The 12,872-nt window shown below is 42.1% G+C and overlaps 2 protein-coding genes across 2 annotated transcripts; both read right to left on the minus strand.

Annotated features, from left to right (window-relative positions):
* Positions 1–380: 380 nt before the first annotated feature.
* LOC123067711 (uncharacterized) lies at positions 381–1,393 on the minus strand. Its single transcript, XM_044490391.1, has 2 exons — positions 1,262–1,393; positions 381–839 (listed from the first exon to the last, which is right to left on the minus strand). The coding sequence occupies exons 1-2, from the start codon at positions 1,391–1,393 to the stop codon at positions 381–383; spliced, it is 591 nt and encodes a 196-aa protein (XP_044346326.1).
* A 3,464-nt stretch (positions 1,394–4,857) lies between these two features.
* On the minus strand, positions 4,858–12,666 carry LOC123071807 (ubinuclein-1). The gene is made up of 13 exons (XM_044495389.1): positions 12,100–12,666; positions 11,681–11,767; positions 11,517–11,609; positions 10,854–10,930; positions 9,709–10,291; positions 9,349–9,442; positions 9,151–9,263; positions 8,626–8,712; positions 7,566–7,688; positions 7,317–7,451; positions 6,481–6,528; positions 5,739–5,840; positions 4,858–5,448 (listed from the first exon to the last, which is right to left on the minus strand). The coding sequence occupies exons 1-13, from the start codon at positions 12,418–12,420 to the stop codon at positions 5,095–5,097; spliced, it is 2,217 nt and encodes a 738-aa protein (XP_044351324.1). The 5' UTR covers positions 12,421–12,666; the 3' UTR covers positions 4,858–5,094.
* Between the last annotated feature and the right edge of the window lie 206 nt (positions 12,667–12,872).

Consider the following 12,872-nt stretch of genomic DNA (forward strand, 5'->3'; position numbering starts at 1 on the left):
ACAGATCTATAATCTATTCTTCTAGTGGCGTGTACATTCACATTATCAGATATGCGCCAGTAGATTGAGGCAGGCAGAGGAGAGATCATGAGAGAAATGATGCGGAGACGTGCAACTTTTAGCATTCAGCGAGGACGTCTCGGCATCATATCATCGTATAGAGTTGAAACATGAGGCGTTCTAAATGGTAATGCAACTTTTCTTGAGACTAATTTGCAAAAAAACAAACTTTACTTAAGCTGACAGCATTCTCCCAAGAGGAAAATACTGTATGAGGCATCCTAAAGTTACATTAACAAGTACTTAAAATAAGATTTGAACTCGCAGAGGTTAAGGTGACAAATTATTACTTTTACACCTCCACCAATCTTCCTGCTTCGTCATGGCTTCTTTTCAGAGTCCTTGGCCTGCTCCTCCTCCTTGCTCAGCACCTCTGCGGCAGCAAGCATCATGTCCACAAGACGTGTCATGAATGATGCCGGGGAGGGGAATGCACGGTTTTCATCAGAACCTTCTGTCGAATCGCTGGGTACAGAGTTCTTGGGCTCAGTGGTTGTGGCCATAGCCGGCCGCACAACAGTCCCTTTCCGTGCAGTCCACTTTGGTTTCCGCCTCCTGCTGTTCAACAAACGTCTCATCTCACGGGAGACTTCTTTGGGGGCAGATGGGCAGCCCCTTACCCTGGTGCTGCCACCAGCAACATGATGCTTGAGGCTGGTGACCCCGCCGCTGCGCCCGACCATGGGGCAGTACTTGCACTGCCAGTTTCTGCTTCCGTCAATGATGGTACCATGCTGCCATCCCTTTCGATCCCTGATCTTCAGCGGACCTTGTGCGCTCTGCAAGATTCACGAGTGTTATAGATGGTTTTACAGATCGGATCAGATTCTCTTTGTTGCAACCTTAAAAAGACTACCATGCAAAAGTTGGAGCCAAAGACTAACACGCGATTTTTGTCTGTTGGTTTTGTGAGTTGTTTTCCCTCATAATGTTAACTAATTCAGGGATTGGATGAAATTCACGGCAAGCCCTTTTTTCAGTCCACGGAGTTGACTGATAAAATCTATCAGAAATCCATAAGATCTGGAGTTCTTCGAGACAAAAAAAATTATGCCAGATTTGTCCAGAACAACAGATCATCTCAAGAAACATCACACAAAAATATAGCCCTAGAATCTATTAGCACAGAATTGCAACGCAGAAGATAAAGCGCACTACCAACAGAATCGATCCTGCAAGCGAGAATTCAACAGAATCGTACCTGCTGCTCCGGGGTGGTCTCTGGAGCCGGCCGCCGGGGCCTCTTGCAGGGACGTACTGAATCTGAATCGTCGGACAGCGACTCCGAGCAGCGCATTTTCTCCTTCCCCTTGTTGTTCTGTTTGTCAGCCATCTACAAAAGTTTCGACCAAGAAACAAGGATCCTGCATCAAATCCAACAGAACTTGTTACTACTACCACCACTAACCACTACCCAACGAAAGATACAGAGGAGACAGATTTGCAACCTGAACAGAAAGCGTCGGAGAGGAGGGCTGACGATAGATGATCCGGCAATGCCTGGTGACAAACTTGGCGCCCAGCATCTCCTTTTAAAGTCCCAGGAGTATTGTCTTTCTATTCTTGACTATGAATTCATCACCGGGCGCCAGACGTGTTTTCTTCTAAATTTGTTCGCGCGTCTGTGTTTCTTTCTACGTACAGATTAGCAGTCCTCTAACTTGTGGTAAGCTTTTATTTCCTGCCTGGGATTATCAACGGCTACTTCTACAGAGCACCCGGATCCGTGACGTGGACAAGTTATCTTTTCATGGTGCATGTAATGTATCCATTCGTTGGTGTTTCTACGCTCTCCCTCCGTATCTAAGTGCTTACAGTGGTATTTTTCGTTAAAAAATAAAGAACGTCAATAACTGTCACACGTGTGACAGGAAAGGATACGCACCACATGTCTCTAATGCAAATAGATTGTCACGTCATCGCATGCATGTATGCGAGAATCTTTTCGGATTTTTAGTTTTTAAAATGTTTTATCTCTTAAATGAAAAATCTGATTGAAGATCTGTTTTCACCATTAAATCCCTCGCGACGAGATCTTCAAAACTAGATCTCATATCGATATATTTTGGCGAAATTTTTTTTTTGTTAAAAGTTGCCATGTCTATTGCACATGAATTGCCATGGTATTTACACTGAAGTTGCCATGATATGTTTCAACTATTTTATTTTACATTTAAAAGTAGAATTTAACATATTATAAAACAAAGAATTAAGAAACTAGATTTGCCATGCACCATAAACTAAAATGTCATGATACATGCACTTAAAATTGCCATGGTTCAATAAAAAAATATTTTTATGGTCAAAGTACTAGAATTGCCATCATCAAAAAACTAAATTTGCCATGATCTACAAACTAAAATTGCCACATGGCAACTTTAGTTTAAGCACTATGGCAACTATAGTGTAAACACCATGGCAACTTCTGGGCAAAAAAAAATTCTTCAAAATATATCAACATGGGGTCTAGTTTTGAAGATCTCGTCGAGACGGATTTAATGGTGAAAACGGATTTTTAGTTTGCTTTTTTATTTAGGAGATAAAACATTTTTAAGCCGAAAACCAAAAAGATTTCTGCTGATGTCATCTATTCATACGTGGCAAAACGAGTGGTGATGGAGGCGTGTGGGCGATCTGCAAACGCCCACACGTGTGAGCGTTAGTTTTTCTAAAAATAAATTGGGGGGCTTTAGAAGGAAAGCAGTAAAGTTTTTCCTTCCATCGTTTCGTATCAACAAATTAGAGCTGGAGGCCCTCTCGTCTCAAGCTGTCTCTTTGGTTAAAAAGTTCGGGTGTTAATTTGCTTGGTTGGACGTGACAGACTGACTGTTAACAGATTGGCCTGAACCAACAAAATTACTGGAAACAGCATGGAGATGTTGCAGCACACTTTCTTGTATGCAATTTTTGGAGTCAACCTGATTTACATGATTATGGAAATGTGAAAAAACCACTTGCTTACAAGTCAAGCTACAAGAAGGATACAAGCGCCAGATACAATATATTCACAGTACTCTGAACTTCTGACCGTTCTTCCTCAAGCAATTATCTTTGTGAACTGTTTGATACGGCAGAACAAAATAACAAGGACTGCCTGGACATATTTTTTAAAGGAAATATTTACTTTTTATAATTTTCTTAAGCTGTTGACATCGCAAATGGCTGACATTTTTTTTTCAAAATGGGGGAAGATCACCGTGGCCTCTGCCTCCAAGAGATGCACGCAGCCTTTTTATTAGATTATTCACAACACCTTACATGAGGAATTACAAAGATCGGACTGAAGCCACCAAAACTAACGACAGCTCACCAATCCTACAACACTGATGAAGGGGGAGTCGATGAACAGGGCCAACACCCTGACATCACACCAATGCGCATCATCTAAAAACCGAAGGCTTCGACAAGTCGCCCAACAGCGAGCAAGTGGCACAACCGGTCCAACAGACCCTTAGCGCGTACCAGCATACACGCTCCAGAAGTCTTCGCCGCCGCCGTCTTCTGCATACATATAAGTGGTCCATATGCTCCCTTTGTAAAGAAATATAAAAGCGTTTAGATCACTACGGTGGGAGTACTATATTCTTATCTTAAGTGACAATGTTTTATGGCAGTCTGGCGATTCATTCCATGTAACAAACCTAATCCAACACATAGAAAGCAACAACTAGTCACATCCACCTGTCATGACTATCTCCCTTTGTAAAAATCACAGTCGTGCTTTAGTTCCATAGGCCACAACTTCGCATTCAAAGCAATATGGGGAAGGAAGATGCGACGACGGGGCGGCTAGGATTTCGACCGCCACCGCCTTAGGGCATCACTGTAGCTCGCGCTTCGGCTGTCTACGGTTCGTCGACAACCGCCCACCATCTCCCATCCCCTTTTCTCCCCATCTCCAACCTCTATGCCTAGGCGCAACGAGCGAGCACTTGCAGCAACGCCGAGCTCCTAGATGCATGGACATGGTGAAGAATGTGCTTTACATTCCACGGAATGGTTCCTTCCATAATCTAGCATTTGATTTTTGTGGCAAAAAATTATTCAAGAATTTGGACGCCTATTAGATGTTTGTGTAATGCATGTTAAGAACGCTTACAAGCTTAGCCGAGAAGGGGCTTTTGCTTGTTAAGCTAAATGAGCCCGGTAGCTTGTTAACCCACCCCTGGATGCCACCTATGGGTCGAGTAGTGACTAGTGAGCGACCTGGAGAGACATCCCTCGCACCGCCGAGCCTCGCCCCTCCACGCCATCTTCTCCACAATTTGGTATTCCCATAGATAATGATAGAATTTTCATTTAAGTACATTTCACCTATTGTATTGTTCACCAATGAACTTATTCACATTTCCAGGATTAATTTCAACACCCAATTATCAGATAACTCGAACACAACATAGTTCAGTTGTAAGTCCAACATAGTTCCGCATCCATCTTGGACTAAAATAATGCATAATGCAATTTCCCCCTTGTTATATATTTCAAAATCTAACAATTGTTCATCTACATACAAGGATTGAATTTCAAATTAGGTTAAGATTTTACAATACACTAAAATTTTGACCCCAAAATCAGTATTTAATTTGGCAGGAGTAATAAGCATTAATGAACATAAGAGAATTCGGTTCGTGTTAATTCAGGCTCCTCGTTTCTTGGTTGAAAGCAAGTGGACGAACCCATTTGATTGCTATATCATGGAACCTGGAGCAAACCAGTGCTTCTTTGCTCCCCAGTTTGCCCATGTTTATGGGGCTAGAAATCGAATCTGTGCGCTGTTCCCTGGGGGTTGTCTCGGACTGGCTTCGAAATACACAAGGGCAATTCTTCCACATTCCCAATCTGAATTTACATCTCAACGGTAACAGATAAACTCATGCTTTACAAGTTACGACCAATATAAAGGGGGTTGAACGGAACTCTGTTAACCGGGAGAGATTACAAAATGGCATGCTCTCTCTACAGGGATATTTTCTCACACCACCCCCCAAAAGTTTACGAGCAGAAATAAAGTTATCTGATGTCACAGCAAAATAATCAGCTTGGTTGTTGGTCATAGAAAGGGAGACCAAGCACGGTGGGCATGGTAACAATGTTGGCTTGTGTATCGACAACATCAGGATCCGACTTCCTTTTCTTCTTCTTCATGTCACCAGCATTTTTGCTGCTCTCATCAGCTATTGCACTTGAGCTCGTTTCGCGAACCCTTTCAAGACTTTTCGGGACCTGGTTCTGTCCATAGTCAGTCACAGGGTATGTTGTAACGGGGTTCAACATGGATGGATGTGCGACTTGCACGGCCGCTGTGCTTTGTGTTACAACAGGGTGGCTATCTGGCAGTTTCGCTGCCGCAGCCAGCCTTTTCCGCTTCAGTCTCTCCTCATTCAGAACCTGGTTTAATTGAAAATAACAGCAAAACTAGTAAGCTTCATCTTGTGCAGTTTACTCTACTTTGAAGAGTAGATACAAGGCTACATTAAGCAAATGAGTTCTCCAGCAAAATAGCAACTGATAATTGCAATACGACAATTCACAAGATAACAGGTTTCATACTATCATGGGATGCTTTCAAGTTTCAACCCATATGTGCTCATCATTATGCTACATCTGATTTACTAGCTTTTAACTCTAACCATGGATATCTAGAGTAAATACGGAAAAAGGACATGTATAATGATGACCTTCTGCTGGTTGTGTAATGTTCCCTTTCGCTCCTTTGATCTAGATATGGCATCTTTGATTCCAAATTTATCCATGTAACCTTGTGGCCATAATTCTGCAAGCTGGTCCCAAGAAAATAGTATCATATAAGCATATACTAAAGATAAATGCAGACGCTCATGAGATAAATTGGGCACCCATAACAAAGCTCCTTCAAAAGCAAAGCCTCACTCTGTTACACAAAAACTATATTGAAAACCCCTTGGCTAATCACAGACCACAATCCACATAAATATTGACAGAGTATACAGCTGAAAACTGCCTATTGTAAAAGCAGTTACAGGCATTCTTTGACAATTTTGGATTATATAAGACCAATGATACCACACCATGATGCAAACTGAAATAACAAGCAGAATATACACTACACATTTACCTAAGTTATACTATTTCTTTTGGCTGACATTTATTTACTACACTAAATATAACAGCAATTTGGCCTTGCTCTTCCCAAACGAAAGCACTACAAGAAAACTCACAAATGCTGATGAGCAGTGACAACTTTCTCAACTGAAACTGAGGGAAGGCCCCAACAGCAATTTCTATTTAGAGGAAATAATATTTACAAGAGAGGGGTGACAAAATTTTCTGAAAAACAAGTTTTGAGTGATGGTGAAAAACTGAGGGCCGAGTCTAAAATCTCTACATAGTACATACAAAATGAAGAAAAAAATTAAAGGTTCAGGAGCTCAGGGCTAATACCTCAACATATAGTTTCCTGCTTTGAGGACCCTTGTCTTCATCCATACCCTGACAAGCACGCAGGGAGATATTTGTCAACTAAACCAAACTAGGAGGAATGAAGCTAGAATCTCACTGAATCCACTTTTACGTTTACGTGTTTCGCTATTAAATGGTACTATAAATAAGAACCAAAAGAAGTTGTCACGAAAAAAATCAATTTCTCAATTATTCGCTAATGTACAACTGGACAGTATTATGTATCAATGTATGTTCGAAAGTCCTTATTTATTTCCATATTGAATAAGTAAGAATAATATTTGTGTCTGCTTCGAACTTACGGTGGAGCAGAGCAAGGGTTACGATAAGAGAGGGAGAGGAGGGTAGAGATTTCATTACTGCAGAGTTAAAAGCAGAGCGAGGACGTAAGTGAGAAAATGGGAGGGCAGAGACATTATGCCTTATGGAAAAATGGGAGAGAGGAGACATTATGCCTTTTCATGTGGTAAACCATAGCTGAGCTCAAGAGCACATATGTTCGGTTGGAGGCACATGACAGCGACATCATAGGATCGCGCGGGGGGGAGGCAAACCTAATAGAGCATGACTACACTTCCTTTTATTTTTCATCTACTGTTCCTTTGCCTTTTTTTGGAAGATACAGAAAGATCCGAAATAGCTCGGAATAAATAATAATTGTTCCGAGGGAACCTTCTACTGAGAGTTGACTATATAGGCTCTAAACAGGTAACTTCGGTACTAACCCCCCCTCTTTCATCCTTGTAAATAAACAAAAATGATCATCAACAGTGCAATTTGTCCAAACACCAAAATTTGACAAGATTACAGATTTATACCTCAACATACAGATCATACAGATCACATATTCTGTCCTCCAGTGCACTATCCATTGCAGACTTTCCTTTCAAATCTCTTCTTCCGTCAGTGACAGTCTGAAAATCATCAGCTGAGCCATCCTGTTGTTCATTGACCTGGCAGCACATATAAGAAAAAAGAGCATCTAACATCAAAAGTAACAAACACGAAAGCTAACATCAGGAAGATAATGGAAGTTCAGTACTTATTACACAATGATATATCTTTACCTTGGCCTTGGCAGCCATACTTGCTTTGACCATTTCACTGATCTCCATTTTTACTTGCTGCAACCTATCAGCCTTCTCTTGTTTAGCAGAGAGTCCTGATTTTACCAATTCCTTCATGTTTCTCTGTTCATAACATGAGTTAGAGATGGAAACAGGCGATGCACAAAGGATGACTGTGCCACGGTCACTTACAGGATCAGTTCAACACTACCAACATAAGCATGATTCAGAAACTACATACAGACTAATGGATAATAAGATATTCTCACTAGCAACATCTCATCTTGTTTTTACTGCGGTGCATCCAGACAGTAGATTTGCTCATGGTGGTGGTAGTTGTAGTGTTTGAATTCTGAAAGGAAATTCTGTAGCCAATTTATTGTTCATTTCTAACAAACTTACACAACGGCAACAAAGTATTGAAAAGGCTTTTTTCACTTCTTAATTATACTTTCTCTAATTTGACGAGAAATGTAGTAAACCGAAACATACTACCGAATGTAATTGGCATATACTACCTATGTTCTGATATACACTATGTTTTTAAGGCGACGCTTTGCTTTAAGGCGCGGGGGGGGGGGGGGGGGGGGGGGGGGGGGGGGCTCGACGCCTAGGCGCCTAAAGCGGGCATATTTGCAAAGCGCTGGGGGGCGCCTCGACGCCGCCTTAAAAACATAGGATATACATGATGTTTTAAGTTGTGTTTAGTCAAATTCTTGCAACTTTGACTACTAAAGAGTAAAGACTAACACATAGAAAACTATTTACATTATAGATCATTTGAAAACAATAAAATATTACATCCCGAAAAGCTCCTCCATAACATAATATCCTGTGATCTTTTTGGCTATTATATTTCTATAAAAATGATGGTTTATATTACTTACTGGAGATCATGACAGTGTCCAAGAAAACATATATTCAGAACAAAGCAAGTAACTTTTTCCAATTTGGCATATACCAAAGACATGTTTCAGAACAAAGCAACGCATCTACTAAAAGTTGAGGAGCCAAGCACCTACGACATGCCTGTTTACTTCCATATAAAACCACAACTCACCTTCAGTGTCCTACGCACAACAAGGTGTCCAACTATGCCCATGAGCCGATCCATCAACTCATTTTCTTGTACCTTTCCATGATTTGTCTGCAAACAATAATATTACAAACAGCTAGCGATACTATACCATTAAAATTCAAGCAATACAGTGAGAAATCAAAAGGTGTTTGCATAGTTTACCAAGTGTTGTAAGTTCTATTTGCAAAATGGAAGATCAATTAGTACAAATGAACTACTGCGACACTAATTCATACTGAAATAATTAACTATGGTATCACAAAATATAAACAATTACCACTAGTATAAGACGCCCTGTAAAATGTAAGTTCATAGAACAATAAACAGCATGACACATGTGTCTGTACATATATTCTGTTTATAAACATTAATTTTCTAAAGATATAAGGTTAAAAAAAATTCTGAACTTCTCAAGAACGTACATAAATCAGAAATCACATGGAATACAAACATTCATAATTCAGATGCATTTAAATCACAAGAAAATCTGGTGGTGTTGCTACATACCGATAGCCTTGCAACCTTGGCAAGCTTTTGCTTCACTTCTGGAGGCAAGCGTCTTTGAGCTGATGCCTGAACATTTGGGTCAGCCTCACTAATATCAATAGCTGGCGATTTGTCTGCAAGGAAAATTTCAAGTATCTACAGTTACTTCCGGCACAACTACAGTCTACAGAGATTCAAGGGGGCTGATATAATACTCACAATTAGCAGCAATCTTTTGGAGATCCCGGATGGCTCGCTCAAGCCTAGTGCCTTTAGGTTTGGTACCTGCACTCTCCCTGCCAGTGGTCAGGTGCTGCAAAATCAAAACAAAATGTGACTTAGCATGCATCCAAGCCCAGTTTGATGGTTATTACTTACTCCCTCCATTCACAAATATAAGATGCTTTGGATATTTCAATATGGACTACATACAGACTGAAATGAGTGAACCAACACACTAAAATGCATCTATATACATCCGAATCAGGAAAAAGTTAAAACATCTTATAATGTGAACGGAGGGAGCATTTTAGTATGCAAATGTGTTCTCTAGAACAGTGAACGGGATATAATTCTTACCATTGCTTGTGTAGGATAGGCAGTAGCAGTACCAGACACATCCACGCCAGAGAAGTCGTTTGTTCCAGCTCTATCTTTGTGATATATTTTGCTGGTCGGATCTACATTTTCCCCATTGTAAGTCTGTTTTTGTTGAAAATCAAGTTGTGTTGAAGGATCTTTATCCCTGTACGCTGAAGCGTAGTCATATGTCTCACTGGTTGTTGACTTATTACCAAAATCAGTAGGCTGGAATGCCGGAGCTTTATGCTTTTCTAGGTCTTTTAGCTCTTTTGGAGAGGAGTATGGCACATCCTTACTCGATATCTTTGTACGTTTTGTAGCATCAACACCTGTGGCAAAATCAGTTGATCTCCTTTTTAGGAGTGCGGTTGCGCTGGATTTAGTCTTCACCACTCTGCTGCCTTCATGGTAATATTCACCATTGCCAGTAGCTACTTTTTTCCCACCGCTTGCTTTCCCAGGCATGTTCCTGATATTCAAATAATCACCTGTAGCACCCTGATTATTTTCAATATGATTAGCTGACTGGTCTTTGCTTCTCCTTTTCTTTGGCGCGACATTTGCTGATGTACCAGGTTCACTGCAAAAGATGGTAGGTGTAACATCCATGCTAACATATATGTAATGCATGTGCATAAGTAAAATTGTGTTGCTGCCAATCTGCTCTGCTGATTCAATAAAACTGGCTCAGAACATCTCTGCTGCCACATATGAAAATTGTCCACATACTATTACCTCGTTCTTCTCATCCACTTTTTGTTTTGTTCCAGCTAGGGCTGTAACCAACACAATCATGCTTTGCTTCAAATTTGATCAGTACATTTAGTTACATGCCAAAGTTGTAACATGATGTGTCCTTATTTCAGACAGCACAAGATTGTATAGTTAATAGCTAAAAGAAAAGGCACTAGCGATTGGCAGCCAAAGTATTTTATGATAAATCAAACAGTAGACTAAATAGACATGGTATACTAGACTAAATGGTGAAAGGTTGTTAAGGTCGAACATACCCCCATGCCATCCAGCAAGATATCATACTAAAACAAAACAGACATCCATTATGATGGCATGGAAGCTAGCAGAAGAAATGACGGCATGAATTTTCTATTAAATAATAACAAGAAAAATTTGAGGAACCTTACATCTGTTCCAATGTCCCTTTGTTAACAAAAAAACCAGTGTGCTTAGTCGTCAAATTATCAACTTCAAAATATTCATCCTGCAAGCATAAGAAACATGAAAAGCAATCAACAATCAGTGACAATTCTTTCTCGATGCATATAATGAATTAGCAATGCAGAAAAAATGTTTCAACATGTCAAGTTACTAGGATAAATTCTATAAGCCTGCCTACCATGAGGTAAACTGAGTCGGTGTAAGTAATTACACAAAGAATTATCTAATATGCTGTGAATATTCAGTGCAATCGTATCCAGACATACAAGTCACATTATGTGTATACAATATACAAAGAATGAACTACTACTGCAATGCTGAAAGGGCCATGGTGTTGTCAAATCAAACTAATAAAAAGATTTGTTTTCATCCTAGCACTAAACTAAGAGTTCAGGCAGATACATCATACAACAGATAGCAAAAAGGGAGCGCACAATGACTGTGAAGATGGGAATATAATCGACATCGTCAGTAAGCAAAGAGATTACTGTATTAGCAATATTATATCATCTCTCCATGATTACACCACAATATAAACAGCAAGTAGAAGTTTATTAGTGCAGTGCACATCAATCAGATCAGCGAAGAATCATCAATAAAAGAGGGCTAAGTAGAATTGAGCAACCAACCAATTCAGCATCATCAATAAAAGAATCATCAGTGTCATATTGATCGTCGTCCGGTACATCATCAAGATCTTCTTCATCGCTGCTATGTTTACCCTGGCAATTTGAATAGAGTCAGAACTCGGTGCATGGGCAATATGAAGTCAAATAATGTCATCATTCGTTACCATGTAAAGGCGCTCGATTTTCTCGATAACGGCATTAAACCGATTTGGCTGTGCTGGATCCTCTGGGTCATTTTCTGCAGGGTGTGCCTGATTTGAATAGCACACAGAGCACTCTTCAAATGTTCAGCATACACTATGTGAAAATAAAATGGTTGGCGAAGAGCAATGTATGTGGGAATGATAAGGTTGTGGCATGACCAACTACATGAATTACAAAGACAGCAGGAAATGACACTGAACTACTGAAATATGGCACAGTTTGCTTCTAGTGCAACGCCCTTGCAACTATTTGGTCAGAGAAAACGAGCGCATAGATGCAATTATGCATCTAATGGCAGATGCAAACCTGAGCAGCAAACTATCACGCCCAAATCAACCGACAGACAGACAACACCCAAAGCAAGACTAGTACTGCTTACCGCAGCAGGCGGGCCCGGTTGTGCAGCAACTGCAGGCTCCGCAGGCACCACTGCCTGCGGCTGCGAAGGTGCGGCCGCCGCGTGCCCAGCCTCCTTCAGGAGCTTCTTCCACGACACGATGGTGGTCTCCCCGGGCCGGAGCTCCACGGAGAACACCTGCCTGCGGCACCCCGCCGCGGCTCCCGCGGCCGCGGCGGCAGGCGCCTGCTGCGCGGCGAGAGGCTGCGGGGCCGCGGCAGCGGAGGGCGCGGCGACCGGAACCCTAGCGACGGCGGGCGCGGCGGAGGAGGAGGGGGCAGGGGCGGGGACGGGGCCTTCCATCGCGACGCGAGGAGGCGGGGACGGTGTCGGGAGGTCACAGCATTAGATCGAGACAGAGGCGGCGACGGCTAGGGTTTTGGAGGGCCGGGTGTCACGGGGCGGAGGAGCGAGGAGCAGAGGGAGACGAGAGCGCCCACGGTTTCGCGTGGGGAGAGGATTAAAGGAGGCGAGAAGCCGAGGAGGCCCTCGGATTCGGTCGGGGAGAAGGCGGCGGGTGGCGCGGGGATGGGAGCGAATGCGGGACGGCGGGGGGGTGGGGGGGCGTGGGATAACCGCCGGGTTGTGTAGCTTTCTCGTCGCCGTTGGCTCGTGCCCTCGCCGCCGTTTAGCTCGTGGTTTTGGAGGAGGGTGCCGCGCGTGGGCTTTGGACCTATTTTCCCTTCCTTGACCTGCTTTCACGTTCTGACGGCATCCCCCCGGTCCACACTTGTCTTTGCTTATTTAAAGTTGCA

The sequence above is a fragment of the Triticum aestivum genome, chromosome 3B, assembly GCF_018294505.1.
Source record: "Triticum aestivum cultivar Chinese Spring chromosome 3B, IWGSC CS RefSeq v2.1, whole genome shotgun sequence".
Taxonomy (NCBI): Eukaryota; Viridiplantae; Streptophyta; class Magnoliopsida; order Poales; family Poaceae; genus Triticum; species Triticum aestivum.

Coding starts and splice junctions, on each gene's coding strand:
- LOC123067711 (XM_044490391.1), bottom strand. CDS start 1,393: ATGGCTGACAAACAGAACAACAAGGGGAAGGAGAAAATGCGCTGCTCG. Junction 840..1,261: donor AGACCACCCCGGAGCAGCAG/GTACGATTCTGT, acceptor TGAATCTTGCAG/AGCGCACAAGGTCCGCTGAA.
- LOC123071807 (XM_044495389.1), bottom strand. CDS start 12,420: ATGGAAGGCCCCGTCCCCGCCCCTGCCCCCTCCTCCTCCGCCGCGCCC. Junction 8,713..9,150: donor CCAAGGTTGCAAGGCTATCG/GTATGTAGCAAC, acceptor TATTGTTTGCAG/ACAAATCATGGAAAGGTACA. Junction 5,841..6,480: donor GCAGGAAACTATATGTTGAG/GTATTAGCCCTG, acceptor TCTTGGGACCAG/CTTGCAGAATTATGGCCACA.